Source organism: Dermochelys coriacea, chromosome 6, assembly GCF_009764565.3.
Source record: "Dermochelys coriacea isolate rDerCor1 chromosome 6, rDerCor1.pri.v4, whole genome shotgun sequence".
Taxonomy (NCBI): domain Eukaryota; kingdom Metazoa; phylum Chordata; order Testudines; family Dermochelyidae; genus Dermochelys; species Dermochelys coriacea.
The window spans coordinates 84,758,828-84,785,228 of record NC_050073.1 but is presented as its reverse complement, the minus strand read 5'-3'; the positions used below and the strand labels follow the sequence as shown (position 1 = coordinate 84,785,228).

General features: G+C 42.4%; 2 protein-coding genes across 3 annotated transcripts; one reads left to right on the top strand and one right to left on the bottom strand.

The window, feature by feature from the left end:
- Positions 1-1,265: 1,265 nt before the first annotated feature.
- Positions 1,266-15,575, bottom strand: PNN (pinin, desmosome associated protein). The gene is made up of 9 exons (XM_038407111.2): positions 14,765-15,575; positions 13,912-13,983; positions 13,402-13,467; positions 8,513-8,585; positions 8,340-8,434; positions 6,945-7,020; positions 5,656-5,811; positions 5,431-5,569; positions 1,266-3,654 (listed from the first exon to the last, which is right to left on the bottom strand). The coding sequence occupies exons 1-9, from the start codon at positions 14,875-14,877 to the stop codon at positions 2,357-2,359; spliced, it is 2,088 nt and encodes a 695-aa protein (XP_038263039.1). The 5' UTR covers positions 14,878-15,575; the 3' UTR covers positions 1,266-2,356.
- A 611-nt stretch (positions 15,576-16,186) lies between these two features.
- On the top strand, positions 16,187-25,697 carry TRAPPC6B (trafficking protein particle complex subunit 6B). 2 transcript variants are annotated; one of them, XM_043516063.1, is made up of 6 exons: positions 16,187-17,094; positions 17,570-17,637; positions 20,803-20,920; positions 22,928-23,011; positions 24,290-24,383; positions 25,273-25,697. In XM_043516063.1, exons 1-6 carry the CDS (start codon positions 16,999-17,001, stop codon positions 25,281-25,283), a joined length of 471 nt encoding a protein of 156 aa, XP_043371998.1. In that variant the 5' UTR covers positions 16,187-16,998; the 3' UTR covers positions 25,284-25,697. The 2 variants fall into 2 exon arrangements, with proteins under 2 accessions (XP_043371998.1, XP_038263425.1); XM_038407497.2 differs by having other exon boundaries at positions 16,195-17,094; positions 25,501-25,697.
- The last annotated feature ends 704 nt before the right edge of the window (positions 25,698-26,401 follow it).

Below are 26,401 nucleotides of genomic sequence, written 5' to 3'. Positions count from 1 at the left end.
CCTTCTGAAATGGTTCTAGGATTTCCTGAAGATATTTATGGGTGAATCATTCTCAGATTCATCTTACCAAGTCCATTCCACCCTCACTTCCTGGGACATGCAGCACAAATGTGTTTTGTTCAGTTTTTAACTTGTACAGTAGTTTTGCCATTCACCTTTTTTTGTTTTGGATAGAACTTCACAGGTTGTAAAGGGAACAGGCACCTTCAAATACAATGTATACTGCACACAGATGATGTTAGCTTTTTTGTTTGCGGTGTTGTTGTAGCCATGGTACTCCCAGGATATAAAAGAGACAACAGGGATGATGTAATATCTTTCACTAGACCAACTTCTATTGGTAGAGGACAAGCTATGGAGCCCAAGAGAGGTGCTATTCAAGTCTAGAGAAGGTAACCAGAGTGCCCAAGCTAAACACAAGGTAGAACAGATTGTTAAGCATAAGGGGTTCAGACATGCTGGAAGAAACCACTTATAATAAAGTGACCAATTAACACCTCAGCTGTGGTAGGTGAATGAGAGGCTAGTAGGCAGCAGAATGTTTTATAAATTGTTGTAACGACCATAAAACCATAGTATCTGTTAAGTCAATGGTTTTTAGTGTTCTGCAGTTATGAATTTAAGTTCCCAGGCGTATCTTTTGAAGATGGTGTACCGATTTCTTTTGAGGGTGAGGACTGAGAGGTCAGATGAAGTGAACCCTTTGTGAAAAGTATTCACCCACAGGTGTGTTTCTTATTTTTCAGTGCGATTTTGATGCATAGTGATTACGTGGGTGAAATGAGACAGTAGTTAGGGCATATATTGCCGTGGATGAGGTATACCACATTGTGTATAGGACTCATGGAAACCTGCACAACACCTTCAAAAGGCAAGCCTGGGAATTTAAATTAACAATTCTGCTGGATAGTAAAAACCATTAACTTAGAGACACTGATTTTATGGTCCATTACAACAATCTGTATTACACCTGGCTCCCTCCATTTTCCTATAACTGCCAAGGTGTCAATTGCCCACTTCATTTCAAGAGGTCTCCTACACCATGTGAAGACCTTATGCTTCATCTTTCCCACCTTGTACTTAGTTTAGGTAACTCTGGTTACCTTCTCCAGACCTGAAGTGAAGCTGTGTGAAGCCAGAAAGCTTGTTCTCTTCACCAAACAGAAGATGGTCTAATACAAAATATTACCTTTCTCACCTTGTCTCTCTCAATGTTAGCCTTTGCAGATTAGCATGAGCAGAAACAGTCTTAAGCGTCCATTCAGTAGTCTAATAAGCCACATTTATTTGCACATTTACAGAACAGGCCCACAGGTATGTCATTGTTTCATACAAAATTATAAAAACAAAGTCACCTTGATACACCATACTGCTTTATTTGGAACTTACACACTTCCCTATCAAATACATTCAAAAATTATCCTTGAACACAAAACATTGGTATTAGTCCCAGATAACTCCAACATAAATATTCATAGTGGCACACAGGGATCAAAGTTTCATCAGTGGTGAACAAATATAAGATCCTAGTTAAAAATGACCAAGATCTTGACCTTTTCCACCATTGGCCAACAAAGCAGGGAGCATCATTAAACAGACATTGTTGTAAACATAACCTGAGCACCTGCAGAGGAGAGAGTAGCATTCCAGACTCTCTGACTCTGTCTTGGTCTAGATTGGCATTTTTATTTAATACTGCTTATATGTGGGTTGGAGAAACATTTGTAAAATGGGAAAATAAATCAAGCTAGAATTGGTTAGGGTGGGGAAGAAAGTAAAGGAGTGAAAACAGATTGTTCACTTCCCCCTCTCTGTCCTGCTTTGGGAAGTTGAGGCTGGCTTTAGCGGGACTTTGAATTCCAATTCTTGCCAGGGATGGAGGAGAGAAGGTAGAATGGTAATTATTCTAGGCAATAATGTTATAAAAGCTCCTAAAATATGTAGATGGAAAGTTAAGCGTCAACAGGACATCTCAAACCATTTATTTAAAATGCACATTTATTTCTACAAAAAAGATGTATGATACAGAAGTAGAAGTGATCACACCAATTTAAAGATATACCTATTAAAATATACAGAGATTCTTAATGAGTACAGGATATTTAAAAAAGATGCAAGGGGGGGTTAATTCTTTTATTTTTACAGTTTTCTGGAGCTTCACATAATTTTGATAAGTAACCTTTTACAAAATTATGTAAAAAGTACAAGATGCCTGGTAAACGGTTTGCATTTTTCCAAAAGACTTTTTACAGCATGCATTTGTTAAGGCAGCTTTCTCCTCCTCATAAGGAATCCTTTTACTCATCAAGTAATCTTCTGCTGCAAAGATTAGGCTAAGGAAGTTTAGTCTCTTCTGTTAACGCCTTTTGTCTTTCCTGTCTGATTTACGGTCTCTTTCACTCCGTGAAGTTCTTTTGCCTGACCGACTATTTTCTGACACAGACCTCTTTCTGTCAGACCTTGAACTTTTATCCTTTGATCCTTTTGTATCTCTGCTACTACCTTTTGAAGACTTGTGACTTCTGTCTAGTCCTGAAGCATCCCTTCGCTTCCTATCCAAGCTCCTCCTGTGCTTTCTATCCCTATTATGACCCCGTCCTCTGCTTCGACTTCTGCTCTCACTGCTGCTAGTGCTACTGCTGCTACTATCTCTGCTACTACTTCCACTAGTGCTACTGCTGCTGCTGGAACTACTCCGACTACTGCTGCTGCCACTGCTGGAACTGCTGCCACTACTACTGCTGGTTGAGCTACTACTACTAGTACTAGTGCTGCTGCTACGACTTCGACTCTTGCTAGTCTTGTTCCTTGTCCTACCCCTGCTTCTACTCCTAATTTTATTCTTAATTTCTACACTCGTTGCCTGGATCTGATCTGATTGCAACTCACCCAGCTTTACAGACACCACAGTGATTTCCTCCTGGTCTGCCTGAGGCTCTTGATCTTGAATGGACTGAGACAATGGTGGAGGCTGTGGCAGTGGCACAGGCACAGACTCTGGCTGGGGCTGTATCTCTGCCTCAGGCTCTGGCTGGGCTTCAGGCTCCTTTTCCTGTTTCTCGTCAGGTTCAGCTTCAATTTCTGGTTTGTTAGCTTTCTCCTTTTCAGGAGAATCAGTGTTAAGCTCTTTTGCTGGCTGAGCATCACACTCAGCTTCTGGTTCCACTTCCTTGCTATTTTCACTTTCTAATGGTTCTACACTATCAGCCTCATTCATCTCCATCATATCCTGCTCATTATCCACTGGCTGAGAACTCTCACCTTCCTCTCTTACAACCATGACCTCTTCATGCTGCCTATCCTGCTGCCTGTCATTCTCCTTCACTTCAGCTCTCTCTTCTACCTTATCCTCCATTTCATGTTTCTGCTCCTCCTCCTCCTCCTGTTCTTTCTCTGCATCACTATGACCTGCCCCTATTTTCATCTTTTCCTCCCCTGCCTCCTCCATTTCTACATCATTGTTCTGGTTACCTGTCTCCATCTCTTCCACCTGCTGAGCCACCTTACCCTCTTCCTGCTCCTTGATCTGTTCTTCTTTCTTTTCTTCATTGTGCACCTCCTGCTGTTCTTTTTCCTTTACAGACTGTCTTCTGGGCCTGGCCTCCATTTTGTTAATTTGTTCTGCAAACTCATTGCGTCTATTTTCAAATATTGCTGGAGAACAAGAGGCAAACATGAAAGAGTAAATTTCAGACTAACTTGTCAAAGTTAAGACTGAAATCTTACTTATTCCCAAATATGTGTTTACGAATTGTAAAATACTATGTTCCTGTTATCTTTTCAAAGCGTTGTGCCATTCAAGTGTAATGTGAAAGATGGCAATAGTTTACCAAGAAAGTAAAAGGGGACAGAGGTAGGTAAATTTAAGCCCAAATTTTAGATTTTATGAAAAGCTATCCACAAAAATTGGTCAACAGATGTTCAACATTTCTAGAATTCCAGTGAAGAATTTTGATTGATTTAAACATTAATAGCTTTAAAAACTAAACATCAGAATATAAGTTTCCTTGGGCCTAATTTTAAAGCCTGATCCAAACCAAACTAGACCATAGCCAATCCAAAGCCAACCTGAGCATGTTGGGTTGTTTTCAAACAAGATAAAAACCACTTGTATTCCGGCCAGATTGCAAGGGTCTAGCCACTGACCTGGACTCCATTTTCTTTACTTTGTTTCCTCCGTGGAGCCACCACTGGCCCCTCATGCCACCTCAACCTAGTGCCCCACAAATGAAGGGCATCCGCTTCTCCCTGAGTTGCTGTCCTGAACCTATGCTCAGTGCTGACACCCATCCTTGGGGCCCAGCTCCTGCTGGCCTCCTCACTGCACAGTGCAGCAATGTGAAGGCGGCCAGCAGGAAAGGGTCATGCAACTGCTGTCGTGCCAACCCAATGAGCAAGAGGAGGTGATCAGAGACTACCTGACCTGACCTAAGCCCAGGAGCGTCAGGCTGTTTTCAACCCAACGCTATTGCTCGTAGTTGAGTCGGTCAAGTTTTGACTAGTTTACGAGACTAAACACCAGAGCATTTTCACTTTGGTACTCATACTATTGGCACTGACTAGGTTCCATTGTCTAAACTGGATGAAATGAAAGTAGTAAGAGCGTAAATGGCAAAAAGTAAATTAGATGTTTAAATAATCAATTTTATTAATAAGGCATTTGTACACGTGAACTAGTTTTAAACGAGAATGTAACTTGACAGCATTCCTTTCAGCTAGGAAGGTCAGTCAGAATGATATAAATCCCAATATAGAAAAAAGGCTTTGAGGGAGCGAGATCTCATGTTTAAGAAGATTCAAGGAAAAATACTACAATTGATAAATTCTCAACTGAATTATCCCCTTTCAAAAAACCCGTAAGATGCTCAGTATCACACATACTGATCTACTCTAAATTGTTTCCTGAAAGAAAAAACTTAGATAGTTATTCTGAGGAAAAGAGTGCACATATATATATATTTTTTTTAAGATCAATACTTTTAAAAAAATTGTTTAAATTATCATAGAAGAGCTAATTTGTTCTGTTCCTCAGAACACACAAGTTGCTGACTCCTTGGTAACACTTACATTTTCACACATGCTTGCTCCATGGAATGTGCCTCCTTACCTTCTTGCCTCATTAGCATTTACAGGTGAGACATGGCTACGGGCGATAACATGAAGCAAAGAATACAACACACACACCTTTAAAAGACTACATGCATACACCCACTTCTCAATTAATTTTGCACTAGATAATGACTTCTTTAAAAAAAAGCATTAAGTGACGAACAATCTCACCCCACTTCTTCATCAACCACTGTTTAAAAATGTAAAATTTGTTCTAGTAAAGGAATTAAGATATTGAAATTCAAAAAGTTAAAGAAAATACATATCTTGCTTGAGAGAGGGGAGTACACTCACACTCCTTTTCCTCCACATACCACCTACCATTCATTTTTTTTTGCGAATCATCTATTAGCTTTTGCGTAGCGGGACACATCCTGCCAGGTATGTAGAAGAGATGGGGCCTTGTCCTGGTTCTTATATATTTAATTATTTTGGCATTATGTTCATTCCATTCTTCTTGCTGAGAAACAAAGGAAAAAACCATAAGATACACAAGAGCATACTTTACATAAGAGAAGTACTGAGAGTAAAAGTCAGAATACTCACCAGTTGAGCAAGTTCAACCTTTTGTTCCAATAGACGCAGTTCTGTCTGTTTAGCACGCCTTTCTTCGAACAATTCTCGTCTCTCATTTTCAACCTGCTTTCTCTCCTCCTCTGCCTGCACTTCAAGCTTTTGTTCAATTTCTTGACGTCTCTTTTGCTGAAGGTAAATAAAGTATTGTCTTAGCATTTTCTTCTAGTGTTGAAAAGGTACCCTTGATCAGTTTTGTAAGTATAAAGAGTTACATAAATGTTACATGCAGTTACATTATGGAGTGAAATATATATATTTTTCCTTTAAACGCAAGTTAAGATAGAATTCAGAAGCTAGCTAGCAACCTGTAGAAAAATTCTGACCTCGGTTTAAAACCAAACAGTTATCTTAATAGGAAAGAACTCAGAACTGCAACTTATCAATAACTGTTAAATAGTTAATTTTACCCAAGCAATTATTCTTTAAAAAAAAATAAATAAAATCCTATCATCCATTTGGAATCAGGCTGACCAACCACCAAGAATGCTTTTCTAGTTAAATGCTTATCTAGAAATAAGTTACAGCTCTACTAACAATGGCTTTATCAATACCACAGGAGACTCACACATCTATTTACTGAAAATGGGAAGGTTTACAATTCATGTTATAGAAAAATCATCGACTTGTGCACATAAGTGGCACAACACAATTACATTCTTATGCACTTTTGGCACAGTTGCCTATGGTTTACGAAATCAGAACACAGAAATAGAATAACTGCATCTTAAGTCAATGCTTATCTTTAACAACTGTTTCATTTTGTATTAACAGTAATAGACCACTTGATTGACTGGTTAGATATCACAGACAGCCTTTTAGTTGGCTACAAGTGCCATTCACTTTGAAATTACTCCAAGTACTCAATAACAAGAGGAAAATGTTATCCTTTTCCTGCTCTACATGTTTTAGAACATGATGCTTTCTTAAAATTTCCTATGAGCATATACTATTTATCACTTGTGTCATGACAACTGGGGACAAAGCTCAGAGTTTCGCAGCACTTTGAAATCCTAAAAGAAAGAAGAGTCCCTACATAGTTTTTTTATAGCTTTTCAGTTCAAAGCAGCTTTAAAAGCTTCTTAAAAAAAAAAAAAAAAAAAAAAACTCTTGGGCCCCTGGGGTCAGGATGTCTCACTATAAGCAATGCATGCATCATGGGAATTTTTCACTACATGCACTGAAGTAATAACTGCCTAATTTTGCCTCACCTGCTTTAGTTGTGTCAGATTATAGCATATAATATTAAGAGAAACAAGTACCCTCTCAGTAGCAACTGTGGATTCTTGTTTAAATTTCTGAAGAGTGCCCATCAACAAGCCAAATATACGTCGATTCCTGAATAAAAAATAAAACACTTTTTGAGTCTCAGTTTAAAACAGAGGGTTTTTGCTTGCATGAACACTGGGGGAAATTATTGTACATTAGTGACACCTATTTCTATAGGGTCACTAACATTCCAAGGCCACAAGAAAGAGGTATGGGCTGTGCCAACAGTGTAGAACATAATTAATAATGTATACTTTGACATAAGTGTACACTTTGCTTTACCAAATAGGCTAAGACATGATCTATGCCCAGAAAACCTCACGCTAACAGTTCAGGTAACAGTGTGGAAAAATAACTAGTGAAGAATTCATTGTAAAATACATACATGGAAAAAGTGGATTTTAAGGAAGGATTTAGAAAAGGGCACAAAAAAATTAAAAGCAAAAGATTGTTCCAAGTGCAGGGAATAGCAGAAAGATGAAAGCTGAACAGACTGTTTAGTCTAGTAGGGGGATCCATGGACTGGAAGAGTCTGGTTTCTGTCATTGGACTATTGTATGAACATAGGAAAATCATTTCACTTCTCTGTGCCTCTATTGCCCCAGCCATCCTATGTCTATCAGCCGGGGAAAGGACCACCTATCACTATGTGTTTGCACAAAACCTTATACAATGGAGTGTCACACATTCAGTGGTAGGGGCTGACTCTCTCTCACTTGACTCTAAAGGCTAGGAATAAAAGTTCACTGACAACAGGCTAGTTGTGATCTTGTCCAACTGCATAATGTGCTTCACAATTATAAGGCTTGTTTAAAGTGAATACATTTTCTTCCTTCCCCTATCCATAAACTCACTCCTCCATGCCTCCCATTACTGCCTTTTTCTGAATATTCTTCTTCCCTACCCAATACCTCTTTTCCCTGCCTTTAGGATTTTCCCCCTTGTCCCTTACTTTTAGGAACTATGCCCCTCCCCTTTAAGGGATACTGCCTCCCCCAACAGAAAATTCCTGCCCCCTCACTCTTTTTGGGTGAGGAGATAGGGTACCAGAAGCAATTACTCCTCTTAGCATGGAGCCACAGGGATCACCCTGAGCAGCAAAAACCAGGCAGGAAGAAGGAAGAGAACAGGAGCAGAGTCCTGAAGTCTTTGTAGGGAGGGGAGAGGCATGTGAGATCTGAGGACAAAGCATTCTCTATCATGTAATCCATTTTAAGAAGTGTACCTAGGCTACGTTTACTTTCAAAGTAGCCCTTCAAAATCACCTGTCATGTTTAAATATTGCCTTCAAGAACCATATGAAAAATTTTAAAAATCATACCATGTTCCATGTTAGGAGACAAAATATGTGAAGGTGCCACATAAGCATAAGGAAAATAGATTTGTACCTTTGTTTTCCCTTCTCATCCATAGTTTGATCCTGAATTAGGTCTCGACGTGTTCGCTCTTTGGAGGTAGCAACAACAGAAGATTGCAACGCCGGCTACAAGAACAACAGAACAATTAGTTTGTGTTCCAGCTACACACTTGTGTGCCAAATGCCCACTCTCTCAACTGTTACCTTTTTAACATCTTCCTCCTCTGCGTCGCTTTCATGGCGTGATTCTCTCCTTGTCCGACGTTCCCCACCCAGCCTGAGGAGAAAATACAAGAGTCAATCATCATTATTTGAGATTGAAACAAGTATAAAGGAAAGATAACATCCCAATAGAAACGGCACTTTTCAAGACTGCTGCAGCCAAATGCATCAAGATTTCCAATAAATTCTCATCATCCAGAAGTTTAGAAGATAACCAATAAATAGTGCTCTGGCTACAGTTTTGCATATGGGACTCCAGTGTCAAGGAACACAAGTATTATAGTTTACAAACAGTACCTTAAATTGCTTTAAACAGTGTCTAATAAAGTAAAAGACAGGACTGCCTGTTTAGGTATTTATTGTACACCCAATACATTACTATCTTCGGTTTTATTCCCAGTTTATAACCTCTCTGTGCTTAAGTTTAGTAAGTATTTACATACTGCACTTCAGGGTGGAGTTCAAAGGCTTCAGAATTTGTAAATGGTTTTGAAATTTCAGGAGAAAATGTTACTGAAGTTATCTAAAATGGATGAAATCCTCACAATAAATTAATCCCTGAAACACTGCAATTTTCCAGATAATGTGATCAATATTTCAGAGTAAGAATTTTTTGCAGAATTAAGTGTTAATTTTATAACAGATTTTAACCCAGAACAATTATTCTACAATGTTAAAACCCTAAAAGGTGGTATAAGAAGCAGACTAGTACAGTACCGCAATATGATTTTTTTTTTTTTTAGTGAAAATGATTGATGATCAAGCAGCAAAATGCTTTAAAACTAAGTAATTTCTAACTACTTTTGAGAGAAACATGGCACCAATTCAGAGAAGCACTTACTGGTAAGTACATGTGTAAGTGCTTTGCTGAATCCAGACCTTAATAAAGAACAACAAACCTACAAATTAACAACAGAGCTATTCCCAATTTTTATCTCCTGGTATTTCTGTATCACAAGGCCAACCTAAAGTATGCACTCTCCATACTTCAAGACAGACTGCATACATATATGCGATGTTTTAAGATACTTTTGAAACAAATGCAGATCTTGTTTTTCTAAAAGAGTGCATAATGAACACAACTACGGAACTCCTTTAAAACTCCACAAACAAAACCAACTGAGACCTTTATTGCTGAACTGCAGCCAAATAGAAAGTGTTTATGATTAAAGAGAATCAGTTACACAAGAATAAACTTGGGCAAAGCAAAACAAAATTTTATGAGATTCTATTCCTGTGTGTTGGTTGTGTTTATTTAAGATGTCTCCTTTACAACCCGGTTTCTTTGAGCCTTCTATAAAGTCAAACCTAGGTAAAATTGTTGCTACAGAATGTTGCAGTGTGACAAATTCTACAACATATCTGCACTGTACAATCACGCAGAAAAGATTTCAAGAGGAGAAAGTCCTTATCAAGAGCCATGAACTCAGCAGCAAGCTCCTCAAACATACTCACACACACTGAATTTGGCAGTGATATATACTAAATTCTGGGGGAGAAAGTCTACTGATCTGACTAAGAAATAAAATCATGGCTGTGTTCCTTACGTTATTAAAGGTGACCTACAAAGAAAAAAAAAAATAGAGGACATGCTCACCTATAACTGGAGTTCTTTGAAATGGACTCTACACATTCACACTCTTGGGTTGCACTATGGTGCAGTTCCAGTGGTTGAATGGTTCATTGCAGTGTCACCCAAGTATCCTAATATCTCCTCCTTCTCCTTCACTGTTCCTGAATGTTCTGAGGGTAAAGCTATAAAAGTGGGTGTGGCGTTCTGGCCAGCTCAGTTCCTTTCACCAACTTCTCAGGTCTGTGACTGCAATAAAGACTTCACAGACAATGGGTAGGGAGTGTGAATGTGTAGAGTCCATCTTGAAGAACTCCAGTGACAGGCAAGTAACCTCTATTTCTTCTTCGAGAGGCATCTACACATGCTCACTCTTGGGAAAGTCTGATGAGTAGTACTGTGAAATGAGGAAAGTGGGACACTTAAACACTGACTGAGGTACAGCTCTACTGAACTGTGCAGCACACCCAGATGCTGAATCAAGGGAGTAATGTTTAGAGAATGTGTGTACAGAGCTCCAAGTTCCTGCTCTGCAGTTTTCAACAAGCACACATTTTGACATGCCGAAGAGGCTGCCTTAGCCTAGTTAAATGTGTCTTAATGTTGCAGGAAGAGGGACAGAAGGTAGTTTGTAGTTCTCTAATACAGAACCTAACCCAGGGGTCTCAAACACACGGCCCACGGGGTTATTTCCTGCAGCCCGCCAAGCTCCCTCCCGGAGTTATTTTCTGCGGCCCACAAAGCTCCTCGGCCCTCCCATACCGCATCCCCGCTCCTCTGCCTACCTCCAGGCACTTAGTGCTTACCAGGAGGGAGGGGAAGGAGCGGGGAGCCATGTGCTCGGGGAGGAGGCAGAGATTTGGGGAAGGGATTGGAATAGGGGCAGGGAGGGGGCAAAGTTGGGGTGGGGACTTTGGAGAAGGGGTTGGAATGGGAGCGGGGAAGGGGTGGGAAGAGGCAGGGCAGGGGTGGGTCCTGTCAGTGATTCGGCCCTCGGGCCAATGTACTAATTCTTATGTGGCCCTCGAGTTTGAGATCCCTGGTCTAACCAATTTAGACAAGCATTTAAAATAACCTGACCTTTACTATTCACTTTCAAGGCTTTGGAAAGATTAGGTGATTTAAATCCGGAGTCTTTAACATGCATGCGGCCCATGGGGTTATTTTCTGCGGCCTGCCAGCTCCCCATAGCCCCCCCAGCGTTTACCTAGAGTGGCTCCAGCCCAGAGCGCACTGGGGGCAGGGAAGGCTCTCCGCCTGCCTGCCCTGCCCCCGTGCCGCTCCGGGAAGTGGCAGGGAACTGGAGGGGAGGGGGGGAAGGGGAGCCACAAGGGCTGGGAATGGGGAATCGCGGCCAATAGGAGCTTCGGGGGAGGTACCTGGAGGAGCGGCCAGGGCAGCACACAGACCCCTGTGCCCCCGCCCCAGGTCTCGGCCGCTTCCTGGAGCGGCGTGGGGGCAGAGCAGGCAGGTGGGGAGCCTGCCCTGCCCCTGGTGCGCGCCGGGCCGGACCCACACCCCATACCCATCCTGCACCCCAACCCCCTGCCCTGAGCGCCCTGCTGCACCCCACACCCCTCCTGCACCCTGACCCCCTGCCACACCCTGCACCCCAACTCCCTGCCCTGAGCCACTTGCCGCACTCCACACCCCTCCTGCACCCCAACCCCCTGCCCTGAGCGCTTGCTGCACCCCACGCTCCTCCTGCACCCCAACCCCCTGCCACACCCTGCACCCCAACCCCCTGCCCTGAGCCCCTTGCCGCACCCTGCATCCCTCCTGTACCCCCTGGGGGTAGGGAGGGGGCAGAGTTGGGATGGGGATTTTGGGGAAGGGGTTGGAAGAGGTGGGGCAGGGCAGGGCCTCATGGAAGGAGTGGGGTGAGGCGGGGTAGGGGCAGTGGTGCGGCCTTCAGGCCAATGTACTAGTCCCTCATGTGGCCCTCGTGGTCATTTGAGTTTGAGACCCCTGATTTAAATAAAATGTCAGTGCTCTTTTATCAACTGTGTGGAGTTCTGATTCTCCCAAGTGTGCATGAGGTGTGGAAAAGAACACTAGTAGAATAAGTGACTGGTCAAAATGTAAGCCAATGAGGGAAGGAGCAGCAGGCAGCACAAAAGCACTTCAACTGCTATGAAGTTTCACTGTCAGAGCTGCAATCAAGAATTGTACACGTAAAGGCCACTCAAAGACATAGTAACAGGTCTGTGACCTTATGCTTTGTCTACATATGGGCTTGCATTGGTTTAACTTAATCAGTTTAAAATCAAGTTGGTTAAAGCAGGGATGGCCAACCTGTGGCTCCGGAGCCACATGCGGCTCTTGTATAGGCACCGACTCTGGGGCTGGAGCTACAGGCGCCAACTTTCCTATGTGCTGGGGGGTGCTCATTGATCAACACCTGGCTCTGCCACAGGCCCTGTCCCCACTCCACCCCTTCCCGCGTCCTCCCCTGAGCCCTTCTGTGCCCTCACTCCTCTCTGCCACCCCTGAGCCTCCTGCACGCCACAAAACAGCTGATTGGGAGGTGCGGGGAGGGAGGCGCTGACTGGCGGGGCTGCCAGCGGGTGGGAGGCGCTGGGAGCTGATGTAGCTCTTTGGCAACGTACATTGGTAAATTCTGGCTCCTTCTCAGGCTGGCCACCCTGGGTTAAACTATTGCAATTTTAATGTGTAGAAGAAACCATAGTTCTCTGCCCCAGCAAACAGATACTCAAACTGCCTACACTGTCAAACTTCAACCACTATATTAATGATAAAAATATTAGCAAAAACATTCAGTTAGTATGTTCAGCAGTTAATGTCGACAATTAAGCATTTTAGATTTCAATGTTAACATCCCATTGAGCTGGGGAGAGGAGGAGGCAGTTTACACCCATATATTACTTCAGAACCTTTAAAGGATGCGTATATAAATTACCACTCAAATTCTACATCTGATCGCACTCCTTCACAATTATAGAACGTATCTGTAGTGGAACCAGTGGCTTAAAATGGAAAGCATATACTAACCTTATAGTCCATTGTATTGCATTTTATAGTGAGGAGAATGAGACAAGATTTCATCAGAGGTGAGATGGACATGTTAATACACAGACAGGGAATCATACCCTTACTGGTGCAACAGTGATCTTCCAAAAACATTAGTGACCAGAGTGTCTTAAATTTGGAATGGTTAATCTTTAAGCAGGTAATTGTAAAGCCACCAAACTAACAATTACCAGTTCTGAGAATTTAAAATTTGCTAAATCATAATGACCTTTTACCCGGGTAAAGTTTTTATGTCGACCTCTGTACCTACCTACTGGTTGCCCCTTCAAGATCCCTCTGTTTGGCTGGGGGTCCTCCACTATCAGAGAATCCACGCCTAAAAAAAAAATACAAGACTTAAAACAGGAACTACAATAAATAAAGTAGTAGTCTGAGCAGAGACCTGGAAACTGGAGCTCCAGAGTTCCCAATGCACGTCTGTCACTGACTCAATTGTGACCCTAGGTAAGTCAAACCTCCTGTCTATGTGGGTAATGCTTGCCTACCTTGCAGGAAATAACAAGCATAATATGTCATTATCTTGTGGTAACAGCCAAATTATATAGCACTCTCTAAACACTAAGTAAATGCCCTATATTAGTGGCATTAAATACATAATAACCCTGTAATTCTGACCCTCCAACACCCGATATTCTACTTTGGGAAAGTATCATTGAGCCAGGGCAGACAGTTGGCCACAAAATAAATAAGTGTCTCATGTAGTCACAGTTAAAGCTAACATGTGGTAACTTTTATTTTATCTAATTCTGAAGTTTCTTACCTTAGCAATATGCTACCACGCCCTCTACCTCCACCAGGGCCTGTGATGGTCAATAATCTACCTTGAGCGGGCCTGGAAGAAATGTACTAGGTGTTAGAACTTGACCAGGATAAGCAAATACATGCTCTCTCTGGATGCCTGCACGGCCTCACCAGACATGGACTGTGACAGAGCCTTGCTTGGAAAAACCTTGCCCGGGAGCAGCAGCACAAACCTTGGGAGGTGCACAGGGATGTGACTGCCACTTGGGGTCGCCAGCATTGTATTTAAAAAAAAGAGGGGCTGTTTTCACACCCTACCCCTCCTCTCAATATCATTAATAATAATAATAATAATAATAATAATAATAATAATAATAAGCAACAGCGCTCACCTACATTCATGAAAAAATAAGGAACTTTTGTGTGTCCCTTTATACACGTTACCGACCCTGCGGGCAAATCGCACGCACCGGGTCCCTACAATCACGAGGGGGTGAGAGTCGATACAACGCCCTGCCCAGCAACCCCATAGGAGCAGCAAGGAAAGCGGCGGGGAGCCCCCGCCTGCACGCTAGAGGGAGGCCGCAGCGCAGGCCAGGGCGCTCCAGGAGGGTCTCCCGCGCTCACGGGTCAGAATCTGGTGCCCGAAGCGAGAAGGGGAGTCGGGCTGTCGCCTGGGGAGCCCCCAAACCCGCGATCAGTCGGCGGGGTTTGCTGCCAGGGTCGGACATGCGCGGCCCCATCGCTCCCCAAGAAAAGGAGCCGGCAAAGCCCGCGCTGACCGCTAGGGCCGGCCCAGCCGCCCCCGCCCGCAGCTTCGGGGCGCGAGCCCGCGCGCGCACCCACCCAGCCCCGGCCTGGCCTCACCTCACCTCACATCGTTGGGGTCCCGGCCCGTGAGTTTGCGGATATTCTCATCCACGTGCTTGAGGCTCTCCTTGGCCTTCTCCAGCTGCTCCTGCAACGCGCGCACCGCCACCGCCATCCCGCCAGCAGCGCGGCCTAGCCAGGGGCTAGCGCAAAGCACCGCTGGGTAACGGGGAGAGACGCTCCGCCTACAGGCAACTCGTCCCGCTCTGTAACCCGCCAATCACAGAGCTCAAAGCCAGAGTGACACCAATAGCCAACCACCGACCCTCCGCGCCCGCCAATCACCAAACCCCGACGAAGAACGACACCTCCCACCGCCAAGAATCGCCCGACACATCTGCCAATTAAAGAGCCCCATGACGGAGTGACACTCCCATAGCCCATCACCAGTCGCCTTTGCCTACCATATCTGCGAATCACCAAACGGACGAACAAAATGACACCGCTCGAAGCCAACCAGCACAGCTTCCTTCCTTCAGGTCAACCAATCAGAAGCGGAGTAATCCTGCCCATCTCCACCCACGCCGAACCAATCCCAACTTTCCCACCGAGGCGCCTCAAAGGCAAGAGGCGGAACTAACCGGTCTGGGGAGTAGCCAATCAGCTCCTATTTTGTTATAAGTGAACCAATAACAAGGCATTTTATTTGGAAACAAGAGAAGAGCGATCGCCCGCACGGCCTGGGGTTTAGCCAGTCAACGCGCGCGCTGTTTGCTTCTTTCTCTTGGAGCCGCCCCGCTCATGGGGCGAACTTGCTGCGGAGGAGCCGAGAGCTGCTCGGGCTGCTAGTCTCGCGGGGCAAGGCGAGCCGCCTGCTTGGCGCTGTTGTCCTGTCTTTCCCAGCGCAGCGCGGGTAGCTCCCCTGCTGATCTTCAGAGCGACGCCGCTTCACGGCCTGCCTTGCGCCGGTGCGCGCCCGCCACCCTGCACCGCCTCAGCCCCTCGCCCGTCGGTTGCAGCGTGATTGGCTGGGGGCAGGTCGTCCCCGGCACAGTTCTGCAGGCCGTGCAGAGAGCTCCATACTCAGGCCCCCTGCTCGTTGCCCAGGGTTTTGTAGCGCGCAATGAGCCGGGTAGCCAAGTGTCTCTGTTCTGGCTGTAAAATTCCTTATTTGCTAATCTAGGTTCCCGCTATTTAGGTTCTTTTACTGCCGCCAGCTCTGCGGCATGCTCGCAGAATTAGCATGAAATGAAAATCTCTCTCTTGCTCCGTATCCCGTAGGGACTTGATGGATTTGGCTTTGTGGTGGTGTGCGAAGTTTAGGTGAACGAAATGGGCCAATTACCCATCTCAAGTCAACAAGGAAGGGAACATGAATGAAAGATGGGTCATTGTGCTGGTGCTGGGTGGTGTTGATGGCCTGGCCTAGATGATCTGGTCTGGCCTTAAATTCTATGACTAAAATAGGGTGAGGGGATAAGGTAAATGTGAAGAAAGAAAAGTAAAAAGAATAGGAGGATTTGTGGCACCTTATTAGAGCACAAGCTTTGGTGGGCTACACCCACTTCATCGTAAAAGTAAACTTTTACTGCATCTCTAACATCATCCTTAGTTTAATCCCATATGTATCTGCAGAGGTAGAGGGGGCCATTATAAATTTACATCCAGCTTGTATCCTTCCCCCAACCCACACACACCCTAGAACTGCCAAGATATTTCTCCTGTAGACTGCGATTTGTCCCCTTGATAAGGAATATCTGCCACAAAGACAACTCTGTTACTGGCATTAGTTTAAAAAAAAAAGGTAAAATGCCATTGACCAGATGATATCGGCAGAATGCCTATAACAGCTTTCAGAGCCGGTAAAGCTACTGGGGTGCCAGTTTAAAACATGAGTGAGACCATGGGTGTAAAGGGGAGCCATTATACCTAGGCTATAGGGAGAAACGGGACCTCAATATTTTAGAATATGTGACATTAAAGTAGTCCCCAAGCTTCACACCCAGCCTCCTCTCCCCCCTGGGACTGCATCCCCTCATTCTAACGTGGCAACCCCTGGCCTCACCTTCACCCTCCTTTGACCCGCATTGCGCAGCGCGCTCCGCCCCCTCACGCTTTTCTCCCGGGGGGCGGGGCCCTTGGAGTCTGACAGCGGGAAGCCCCGCCCCTGCCCGGAAGCCGCCCGTTGCCTTGGCAGTGAGGCCGCGCGGCGAGCCGGAGCGGCCGGGGCCCGGTCTGGGAAGGAAGGAGCCGGGGCGGCAGCGCGAGGCCGGGCCCTGTCCTCCAGCCCCCCGGCATGACCAGGCCGGAGATGGCGGACGAGACGCTGTTCCTGCTGCTGCACAACGAGATGGTGTCTGGGCTGTACCGGGCCGCGGAGCACGGCGAGGGGGTGAGGCGGGGACTGCCGGCGGGGCGGAGACCCCTATTCACGGGCACTCGCACGCCTTGGCCTGGGGGCGATCTCCCGGGGGTTCCTTATCCAGCTGGTCCCTACGCTCCTGCTTGGCACGATGCCTCTGCCCGGAGCAAACGCCGCTCCCGCCAGGGCCTCTGGGTGCCAGGAGTACCGTGGGGCAAAGCCCAGCCTGGCGCTGTCCTGGCCGAAGCTAGAGAAAGAAAGACATGAACTAGGTTATTTCCTGAACTCAACATACCTCATTCTTTTGTAAAACCTTTCAGGAGAGCCGGCTGGCCACATCTTTCCATTAGCATGTGTTTGCCGGGGAGGAGCACGAGCTGAAAGAGCGTATCGTAGTCTATCGCTTGAAGCCATTAGGGATGGATGTGTTCTTATTTTCCCTATACACCCGTGCTACAAGACTGGCGTTAACAGAATATGAAAATGTAACTTTTGTATCTTCTAGGAAAACGGACGATGCATCACTAAACTGGAAAATATGGGGTTTAGAGTAGGACAAGGATTAATTGAAAGGTAAGAATGGTGAGGTTTTAAAAAGTCATCCTATAGCCTTGCTCCCCCCTCCCATGTCTCACTTTGCAGTCCCCCGTTCCCCCCCCCACAACTCTTTCTCCAGACATTCTGTGTGGACTGGAGCCCTCCATGAATTTTTGGTATTGAAGTAAGGTTTACAGGACTGTACTTTATAGCATCACTTCTAGTGCTTTTTTAAAGAGAGACAATGTCAGCTCACCTTCAGATCTTTGGTAGAGTAGCTGACTTTAATGGTTGATTGAATACTTTTGTTAGCAGTCCATCTACTTCAATTTAAAATCATCCATAATTCTTGGATGAATGCAATCTAGTACAGGTGATTTATAGTTCTTTAATTGTCACTTGTTCTAGCACTTTCTCTTTCAACACCACATTCTCTTATGGTTCATATTTATCACCTGAAGATTGGGTGCGGGGGAGATAAGTATATGGTAAAGACTGAGGCAAACACATTACATAGTTACTCTAATGTCCATTTCCTCATGAATTGTGCCTTTTAGGCCTTGTCTACACTACAGAGTTTTGTTGACGCAAGTTACGCCAACATACAGCCATTCCTGTAATTAAAGTGCTGTGGCATGTCCACACTACACTCTGTGTCAGTAGAGTGCATCCACAATAGCAGCTTTTGCACTGATACAGAGAGCAGGGCACTGAGGGTAGCTATTCCACTGTGCAACTGGCTGCAGGGTGCTTTGGGAAGGGTTTGCAGTGCCTCATGGGGACAGATACAGCATCACATGATGAAAGTTTCTCAATCCCATTGTTTGGTAGGCATCCTACTAAATTGCTAACTGCTTTTCAACTTCCCTGGTAACGTGCAACCTAGTCATCTCTGTCAGAAAGCATGGCTCCTGCACTGCTGTTCAGTATTGTGCTGTGTGTTCTGAACACAAGGCTAATTGGAGGAGCCCGATGGGGGGCTGTTTGGCTGGGGGATGTCTTGAAGGAGCATATTAACACTGATCCACAGTAATGAGTGTTGCTGTAGTGTGCTGAGCCTGGCATTGTTTGTTTGCACCTTTCTATGAACCATCTAATGATTGCAGTGTGTGCTCAAAAAGTAACACATTTTAAATCACTTTTTAAAGTACCACTCGGTAATATGACCAAACTGACATTACTAAAAAACACTAACACAAACCCACAGAAGTGTATATGTGTGTGTGGCAGGGAGTGTGTGCATGAGAGAGACAGAGTATGTGTTGGGGGGTATGCATGTGAGAGAGAGAGACAGAGTGTGTGTTGGGGGAGAGTGAGTGTTGGCATGCTGTCTCTTTAAGTTCAGACAGCAGCCGGAAGCATCCAGTCCTGAGGCAGAAGCTGGTGGTGCAGATAGCTGGTGTCCCCTTATCCCCCCAGCTCAGCAGAGACCAGTACACTAACAAGGGGAAGGGGACACCCTGACATCAGCCCCCGTCTCACTCCCTGCTCAGTTCAGCACAAGTCTCTTCCCCCACACCCCCATTAGCAGCAGCCCGCCCTGCCTGCCTGCTGCTGTGGTCCTAGTGCCAGGGAGAGCAGGCTTCCGCATTAATGTTTTGATTCAGTGATTCCCTCTGAATTCTCCCACAGCCTCCTCTCCCCACAGACCAAGGAGATCCACCTCCTTCCCTGTAGTCCAGGTAGGAGTGCGTTTGCTGCAGAAAACCAGCATGTTCAGCTGGGAAGTAGCTATGTGAATTCTCTAGCTGAGAAGTTTCAAAACTTCCTGGGGTTTTAAAGAGGAGGGGGGCATACCTGTGTAGCTAGATGCAGGGCAGCAGAGTTCAAAACAGTGAACAGAGTGGTCATGGTGGGCATTGTGGGATACTTCTTGGAGGACAGTTACGGTGACATCTACACTGATGCTTTTTCGATCTAACTTTGCTGCAAAAAGCTCTACAGCTCTCATTGAGGTAGTTTTATTTTGTCAGCAAAGCAGGAGAGTTTTGTTGGCAGGAGGAACATTTTAGTGTGTATACCTCCACTATTTTTGTTGACGAAAGATGCCTTTTGCTGACAAAACTGTGTAGTGTAGACAAGGCCTTACTCTTTTATAGCTTACCAGACTTACTGCTTCTCTGACAGACTTACCACTTTTGATATACTTCCTTAATTTCTTGTTTTTTCTGGTATTTGTTTTTCAAATCCCTTTTAGCCATCCTAATTTACATCATACATTTTATCTGCCACAGGTTATGCTCCTTGCTCTTGGTTGCAGTAGGGTCAAATTTCCCATTTCTTAAGGATGCATCTTTGACCCTCCTGAACCTTTGCCATTTAACCATACTGTATTATTTTTCGTATCTTCCTGTTTTTTTTTCCTTTAGGAATGTGGTTCACTTACAGTTTACTCAAGTGAACTCCATGCTGAATCTAAAGATTTTAGTTTTCTCATTTTTTGGGTTTCATTGATGGTTTGGTTTTTTTTTTTTAATCCCCTTTCCTAAACCTATAAGTGTGTGTGTGTGTTTGTGTACGTATATATGTATGTATATGAACAAATAATGCTAGTGAGAGGGGCAGCTGGAGGTAAGCTATATAGAGGGATGGAAAAACGATTATTAAAAATAAGTGCCTCCAGAATCACTCTTTTTAGGAAGGTGCGGCAAATGAAAGGGTATGTATTTGTCTCTAGGGACTAGTTCTTTTGCCATATTTGATGGAATTTTTGTTTTGAAAATAATAGTAAGCATCCAATAGTATACCATGTGTGAGCAGTATGTTGTCTTCTGGCAAATATTTTAACACAGTCGCTGGTGCATACATCTGAAGCATCACATGCAAACAACATTAACTTTGCTTGTCTGCTCTACCTTAATACTCAGTGCTTTGAATCCTTCCTGCATCCCTGTCAGCCATTCATTCCCCAGGATTAAAGTTAGTTAATTCAAATATATTGGTCCCACCAGAATTTTGCCACATCATGCATAGGTATTAAGATAACATAAAAGCAACACATAGTACTATGCGTACTTGAGTGACAGTGGTCAAGGGAGTCTAATATTTGAATTTTCTGGCTGTGTTATATACTTAAATCTCAACCAATGTTGCATATACCTTTTTTTTGGTCATTTACTTGACATGTGGTCAATTGAGAGTCAGTGAACACCTGCGTTTACTTGAACAAAATCAGCCTAACCATTTCTGCTCCCTTCTTAGGTTTACCAAAGACACTGCCAGATTCAAGGATGAGTTAGATATTATGAAGTTCATCTGCAAAGATTTTTGGACTACTGTATTCAAAAAGCAAATTGATAATTTAAGGACCAATCATCAGGTATTGATACTGTAGCATAAGAGTTAATTTGTGGAGCTTGTTATAAACATTTTATTATTTTGAAGGAATAATAATATTGCTTTAGTTTATCTTGGTCTGAAATTAATCATACACATTTTCCATCAGGGATAAACTTTTTCTTTATATGGTCTTAGTTTAAAAAGTAGCTGTCCTTAGTTAAAAAGAAATGTTTTAGATACTACTTTCAATGCAGACTTGACTATAATAAATATTGGAGTGGTGTTATAATGCAGACTTGGCTGTAATAAAAGCTTAGAGTGATGTTATAGTCTTTTGCCATTTTAAAAGACTAATGCCCAGATCATCAAAGGAATTTAGACTTCTAACTTTCATTAAAATCAATAGCTGCTTAAATACCTTTGAGGATCTGAGCCTAAATGCCTGCAATCCCCTAAACATTCTTTATAGTACTGCTGCACCAACAGACCCAATGCAAGTACACAGTCCAAAAATGGAGATGGCAATTGTGATTGAGTTTTGTTGTTTTACAACACATTTTTACATACCTGATGAATCATTTAATAGAAAGCAATTGTCATACATGCTATCTCAAGCTGCCTGCATAATATTTTTCTAGAATGAGTTCCTTGAACCATTTTTACTTTGAAGTCATTATTGTATGCTTTTGAATGTTGCCATTTGAAATACTTCCACCCGGCTAAACACATTTTGTATGAAAAAATTGACAAACTTTCACTGCAAATTGGCATCCCACTGATATGGCTCTGTATTCATGTCCCTTCCTCTGTGGAGCTAGCCAGTTCTCAGAGCTATAGCAGAATCATGTAAACAGCTGCTTTCATTGTTAGAGCCTCAAATTTCTGTTTTTTTCTTTCCAATAATCCATGATATGGCACAATTCTCATGATAAAATTAGGGATGGGAGACTTGTATGGGGAGGAAATGGCTGCAAAAGGTAACTCTGTAAAGTATTTAACTTCCAATGGGTATTTTATCACCAATACAATTTAACAAGGAATGCTTGCAGATTAGAAACTGTATACTCAAATTTAATAATTTGTTCTTTGTTCTAATAGTTATTGTATTCCAAAAATATTTGAGATCTGTAATAGCAGAGCCAATGTCAGTTTTATATGCATCTTTAAATTCATTTCTGGTAATGTTAGGTTATAAATTGACAGAATCATCCTTACCTCTTACAGCCAGAAATTAAACTTGGAGACATTTTCATGGCATGCTTAGATCAGCCTGTGCTCTTTTTTATACTACTTGTTACATAAAGTTATGTGGGCACCTTTTTAATATGTGCAGAGATGGATTGTTAGAATCCTCTTTTATGCTGTTCATATCAGGGAGTACTCATGTCCATATCCTCTCCAATGACCTTTTTATTCTTAAATTATTTTGGGGGAAAGTAATGGAGAAAAAATTTACAGTTTCTTAAATTAAAATGAACAAATATTAAAATATTAACAACAAACAAAATTTAATACATCAGAGCTGCTGTTAAAATTATTCTTCAGCACTGGAAAAACTTCTCCCAATTACATGCAAGTCATCAGGCAAATCCCAGCTTCACAACTTTAACCCTTGAAAGATTTGTGCCAAAACTAAGTTAGGTATGCAGATACCACAACAATGAATGTGCTTTGCGAACCTGGGTACATTACAGGATTCTAAATACAAAGAAAGTATCTTAAGAAAACATTATACACTTCTTATCAGCAACTTGATAATATGTATTAATATAATGTAGTAGTTTTGTATAAACTTGCAATTTGAAGTATCTTTTTCTATGGTTCGTTTTTAAATTTTATTTTATAAAGCTTAAAGAAACAATTCAGTTTAAACTTTCTGCTCTTTATTCTTTATATATAGCGTAAATCCAGTTTTCTGTTTCAATCTGAAAACATTTCTCTGTATTTGTAAATATCTCTTAAAAAAGATGAACTGATTCTCTCCAAAAACCTTGATTACAATATGTTGCTAAATATCCTGCTAAAGGAAAAATTTCTTTTCCTATAGGGTATCTATGTACTTCAGGACAACAAATTTCGTCTCTTGACTCAGATGTCTACAGGAAAACAGTATTTAGAATATGCACCTAAGGTATTCTTCAGCTGTAGCCTAGAAAATTAGCAGTTTTAGATCTGTATTATCTTGATTCAATTGTACAAATTCTTGTGACTGGAGTTGTGTGGATAGAAAAGGTACAAAAATGCGTTTGAAGCATTTTCTATGTAAGTGTTAAGTGTTACTGATATCTAGTCTAATGTTTTCTATTATATTTAGGAACAGTGAATTTGACTGGTGGGTCAGGAAATAATCATGGTCATTTTGAAGTTTAGCTGTGTCAAGTTTGAGTGGCTTGTCTGACAGAGCTAGGTCTGCACAGGGGTCTCTTCTGCTCTGCTTGTGAGTGGAACATCAACAAACAACACACCTTGCAGTATGGGGAATATTGAAATGGGAGTGACCATTAGCCTCTCAAAACTTTTTTCTTTTCCTTTAGTAGAAACCATCCGATGAAGTGAGCTGTAGCTCATGAAAGCTTATGCTCAAATAAATTTGTTAGTCTCTAGGGTGCCACAAGTACTCCTTTTCTTTTTGCGAATACAGACTAACACGGCTGCTACTCTGAAATCTGTCACGTACTATCATGAACCTTCCTGTCTTTCTCTTCCATTCCTTTTCTCCTAATTCCTAAGAGATGGTGAGATTATACTAAAGTGGTGCTCAAAACAAACTTTCAAAGATATTACATTTTTATAAGTACTATCTTCCATCAGATTTTTATAAATAGCTCTTAGTTGTATTAATTTAAATACTGTATCTAACATAATAGGTTAGATAAGTTACATCAGTGCCTCAGCAGGGACTCTGCTGCTCTGAAGTGGTTTTGGTCACAGTGGATGTCAGAAATAGAATGCTCAATTAAATTATATTATAGGTCTTAGATGAAAGCTTTTGATCTCTTAACTGACGCCATGACTATGGATCTTTATAATACTGGATAGAGTCTTGGGAGATTAGCCTCTTTCTGTCTAGTCTGCTTGAGATACTGTTTTCTATTTTTTATGTAAAAATATTTGGAGATATCTTTAAGTTCATAACATTTACCCATTTTCTAAGGATAAGCTAAGCTCTGATTTGCCAGCAGGTGTCTTGAGTTTAAAATCACTCCCTGCGTATTCTGGTATGAAGTTTATATACCCTCTGGCCAAATGTCTTGCAAAATGTTAGCATGTCCTCAAATGTTGAAACAAAACCAGAACTACCACATTTTATGCATTTGCAGTTAGATTGTGATACAATGCTAGTATACTTTTATTGTAAACTTCATTTTCAATGATGCTGACATAAAATAAAATGTAATTTTATGTTTAGTATCTGGCATTCACTTGTGGACTAATCAGAGGTGGCTTATCAAATCTGGGAATAAAGAGTATTGTGACAGCTGAAGTTTCAGCAATGCCTGCATGTGAGTACATCTCAGATTAGACAACTGTTGTAAGATCATTTAATAGGTTTCTTTATCTACTTCATCACTGTTCAAGTGTTCAATGTGGGACTAGAATTTAAAGCTGTACTAAGTGTGGATGTCAGGAAATAGCTTATTTTGAGTATTGAAGGTTGTTCTATTGAAAGAGCAGAGAAGGCTAGCATGGAGAAAAAACATAATTATAAAATGAAAAGCAAAACTAAGAAAAATACATAGAAAAGAAAGACTGGGGAAAATGAGAAGCAGCAATCAAGCCAGGATGTGGCAGTAGGGGAAAGAAAGGGAAGATTCCAACCAAATGAGGTTGAGAATTGCTGTTTGAATATCTTCTAACTTTAGAAAATGACTACTACTTTTGTAGAATTCCAGGTGCCAATGGGATTTAACTTTTTTAATTAATTAAATTAAATTAATTAAAATTTGTTAGTCTCTAAGGTGCCACAAGTACTCCTTAACTTTTTTAGTGGTTCTCAAACTTTTTTTACTGGTGACCCCTCTCAAATAGCAAGTCTCTGAGTGTGGACCCCCCCTTATAAATTAAAAACAAGTTTTTATATATTTAACACCATTATAAATGCTGGCGGCAAAGCGGGGTTTGGGGTGGAGGCTGACAGCTCGTGACCCCCCCCATGTAATAGCTTTGTGACCCCCTGAGAGGTCCCAACCCCCAGTTTGAGAACCCGTTTTAGTACAACTTGCATTATCGCCTGCACAATGAACATAGTATATGTAGTTACTGACAAACTACCTAGTCTCCACTCCTCTTCAATATTTACATGAAACCACTAGAAGGGGTGGTGACATAATGGCCTTTAAGTGGGTTCCCACAGGGCTTTGCACTAGTTTTAATTGTTTTTGTTTTTAACAGATTTAAAATGAAATGGATGCAACTTTGAACACAGACAAACTTGTAAAAATACTTTTAACTGGGTTTAACAAATGTAGTAGAATAGCTAGATTTGTTTTACTGGTGAAGAAGAGGACTGCACTGTCTCCTGCTAGCTCTTTTGAACAAAGCAAGTATGAGAAGTTGCTGCAGTTGGAAGGATTTACAGATAATAGATATTTTGTAACTCAAATCTGCTTTTCTTTGCAGGTAAATTTCAGGTGATGATACAGAAGATGTAGAACATGTTCAGATCTGTGTATCTGCCCTTTTTAAAAAACCCTGTGTACACTAAAGATGTCTTGATTAATTTAGCTTCACCTGTATACCTTATAAATTATAATAGCATGCAGCACAATTCCTGCATTATGTAAAGTAAATATTAACTTAATAAAAATAGCTTAACAAGATATTAGTATTTTGGTATGTACTAAGACATTAAATATCCACTACAATACACATTCAATTGATTAAATAACTTTAACAGAAACACATGCATTTCAGTTACTAGATTGCTGTATGATGAAGATTGCAGGCAGATGTTGTTAAGGTTCCTTCCCCACTCTGAACTCTAGGGTACAGATGTGGGGACCTGCATGAAAGACCCCCTAAGCTTATTCTTACCAGTTTAGGTTAAAAACTTCCCCAAGGTACAAGCTTTGCCTTGTCCTTGAACAGTATGCTGCCACCACCAAGCGTTTTAAACAAAGAACAGGGAAAGAGCCCACTTGGAGAGGTCTTCCCCCACCCGCCCAAGCCCTACACACTCTCTCCTAGGGAAGGCTTGATAATAATTCTTACAAATTGGTACAGGTGAACACAGACCTAAACCCTTGGATCTTAAGAACAATGAAAAATTGATCAGGTTCTTAAAAGAAGAATTTTAATTAAAGAAAAGGTAAAAGAATCACCTTTGTAAAATCAGGGTGGTAAATACCTTACAGGGTAATCAGATTCAAAAGATAGAGCATCCCTCTAGGCAAAACCTTAAGTTACAAAAAGACACAAAACCAGGAATACACATTTCCCTCCAGCACAGCTTATTTTACAAATCATTAAACAAAAAAAAACTAACACATTTTTCTAGCTAGATTATTTACTAACTTTAGAG

What these genes read in the sequence shown, in the direction of transcription:
- TRAPPC6B (XM_038407497.2), top strand. Translation starts at nt 16,999, where the DNA reads ATGACCAGGCCGGAGATGGCGGACGAGACGCTGTTCCTGCTGCTGCAC. An exon ending in CCGCGGAGCACGGCGAGGGG is followed by an intron (nt 17,095 to 17,569) that starts GTGAGGCGGGGA and finishes TGTATCTTCTAG; the next exon opens with GAAAACGGACGATGCATCAC. An exon ending in ATTTAGAATATGCACCTAAG is followed by an intron (nt 23,012 to 24,289) that starts GTATTCTTCAGC and finishes TTTTATGTTTAG; the next exon opens with TATCTGGCATTCACTTGTGG.
- PNN (XM_038407111.2), bottom strand. Translation starts at nt 14,877, where the DNA reads ATGGCGGTGGCGGTGCGCGCGTTGCAGGAGCAGCTGGAGAAGGCCAAG. An exon ending in CTTGAAGGGGCAACCAGTAG is followed by an intron (nt 8,586 to 13,401) that starts GTAGGTACAGAG and finishes TTTTCTCCTCAG; the next exon opens with GCTGGGTGGGGAACGTCGGA. An exon ending in AGGTTGAACTTGCTCAACTG is followed by an intron (nt 5,570 to 5,655) that starts GTGAGTATTCTG and finishes TTTGTTTCTCAG; the next exon opens with CAAGAAGAATGGAATGAACA.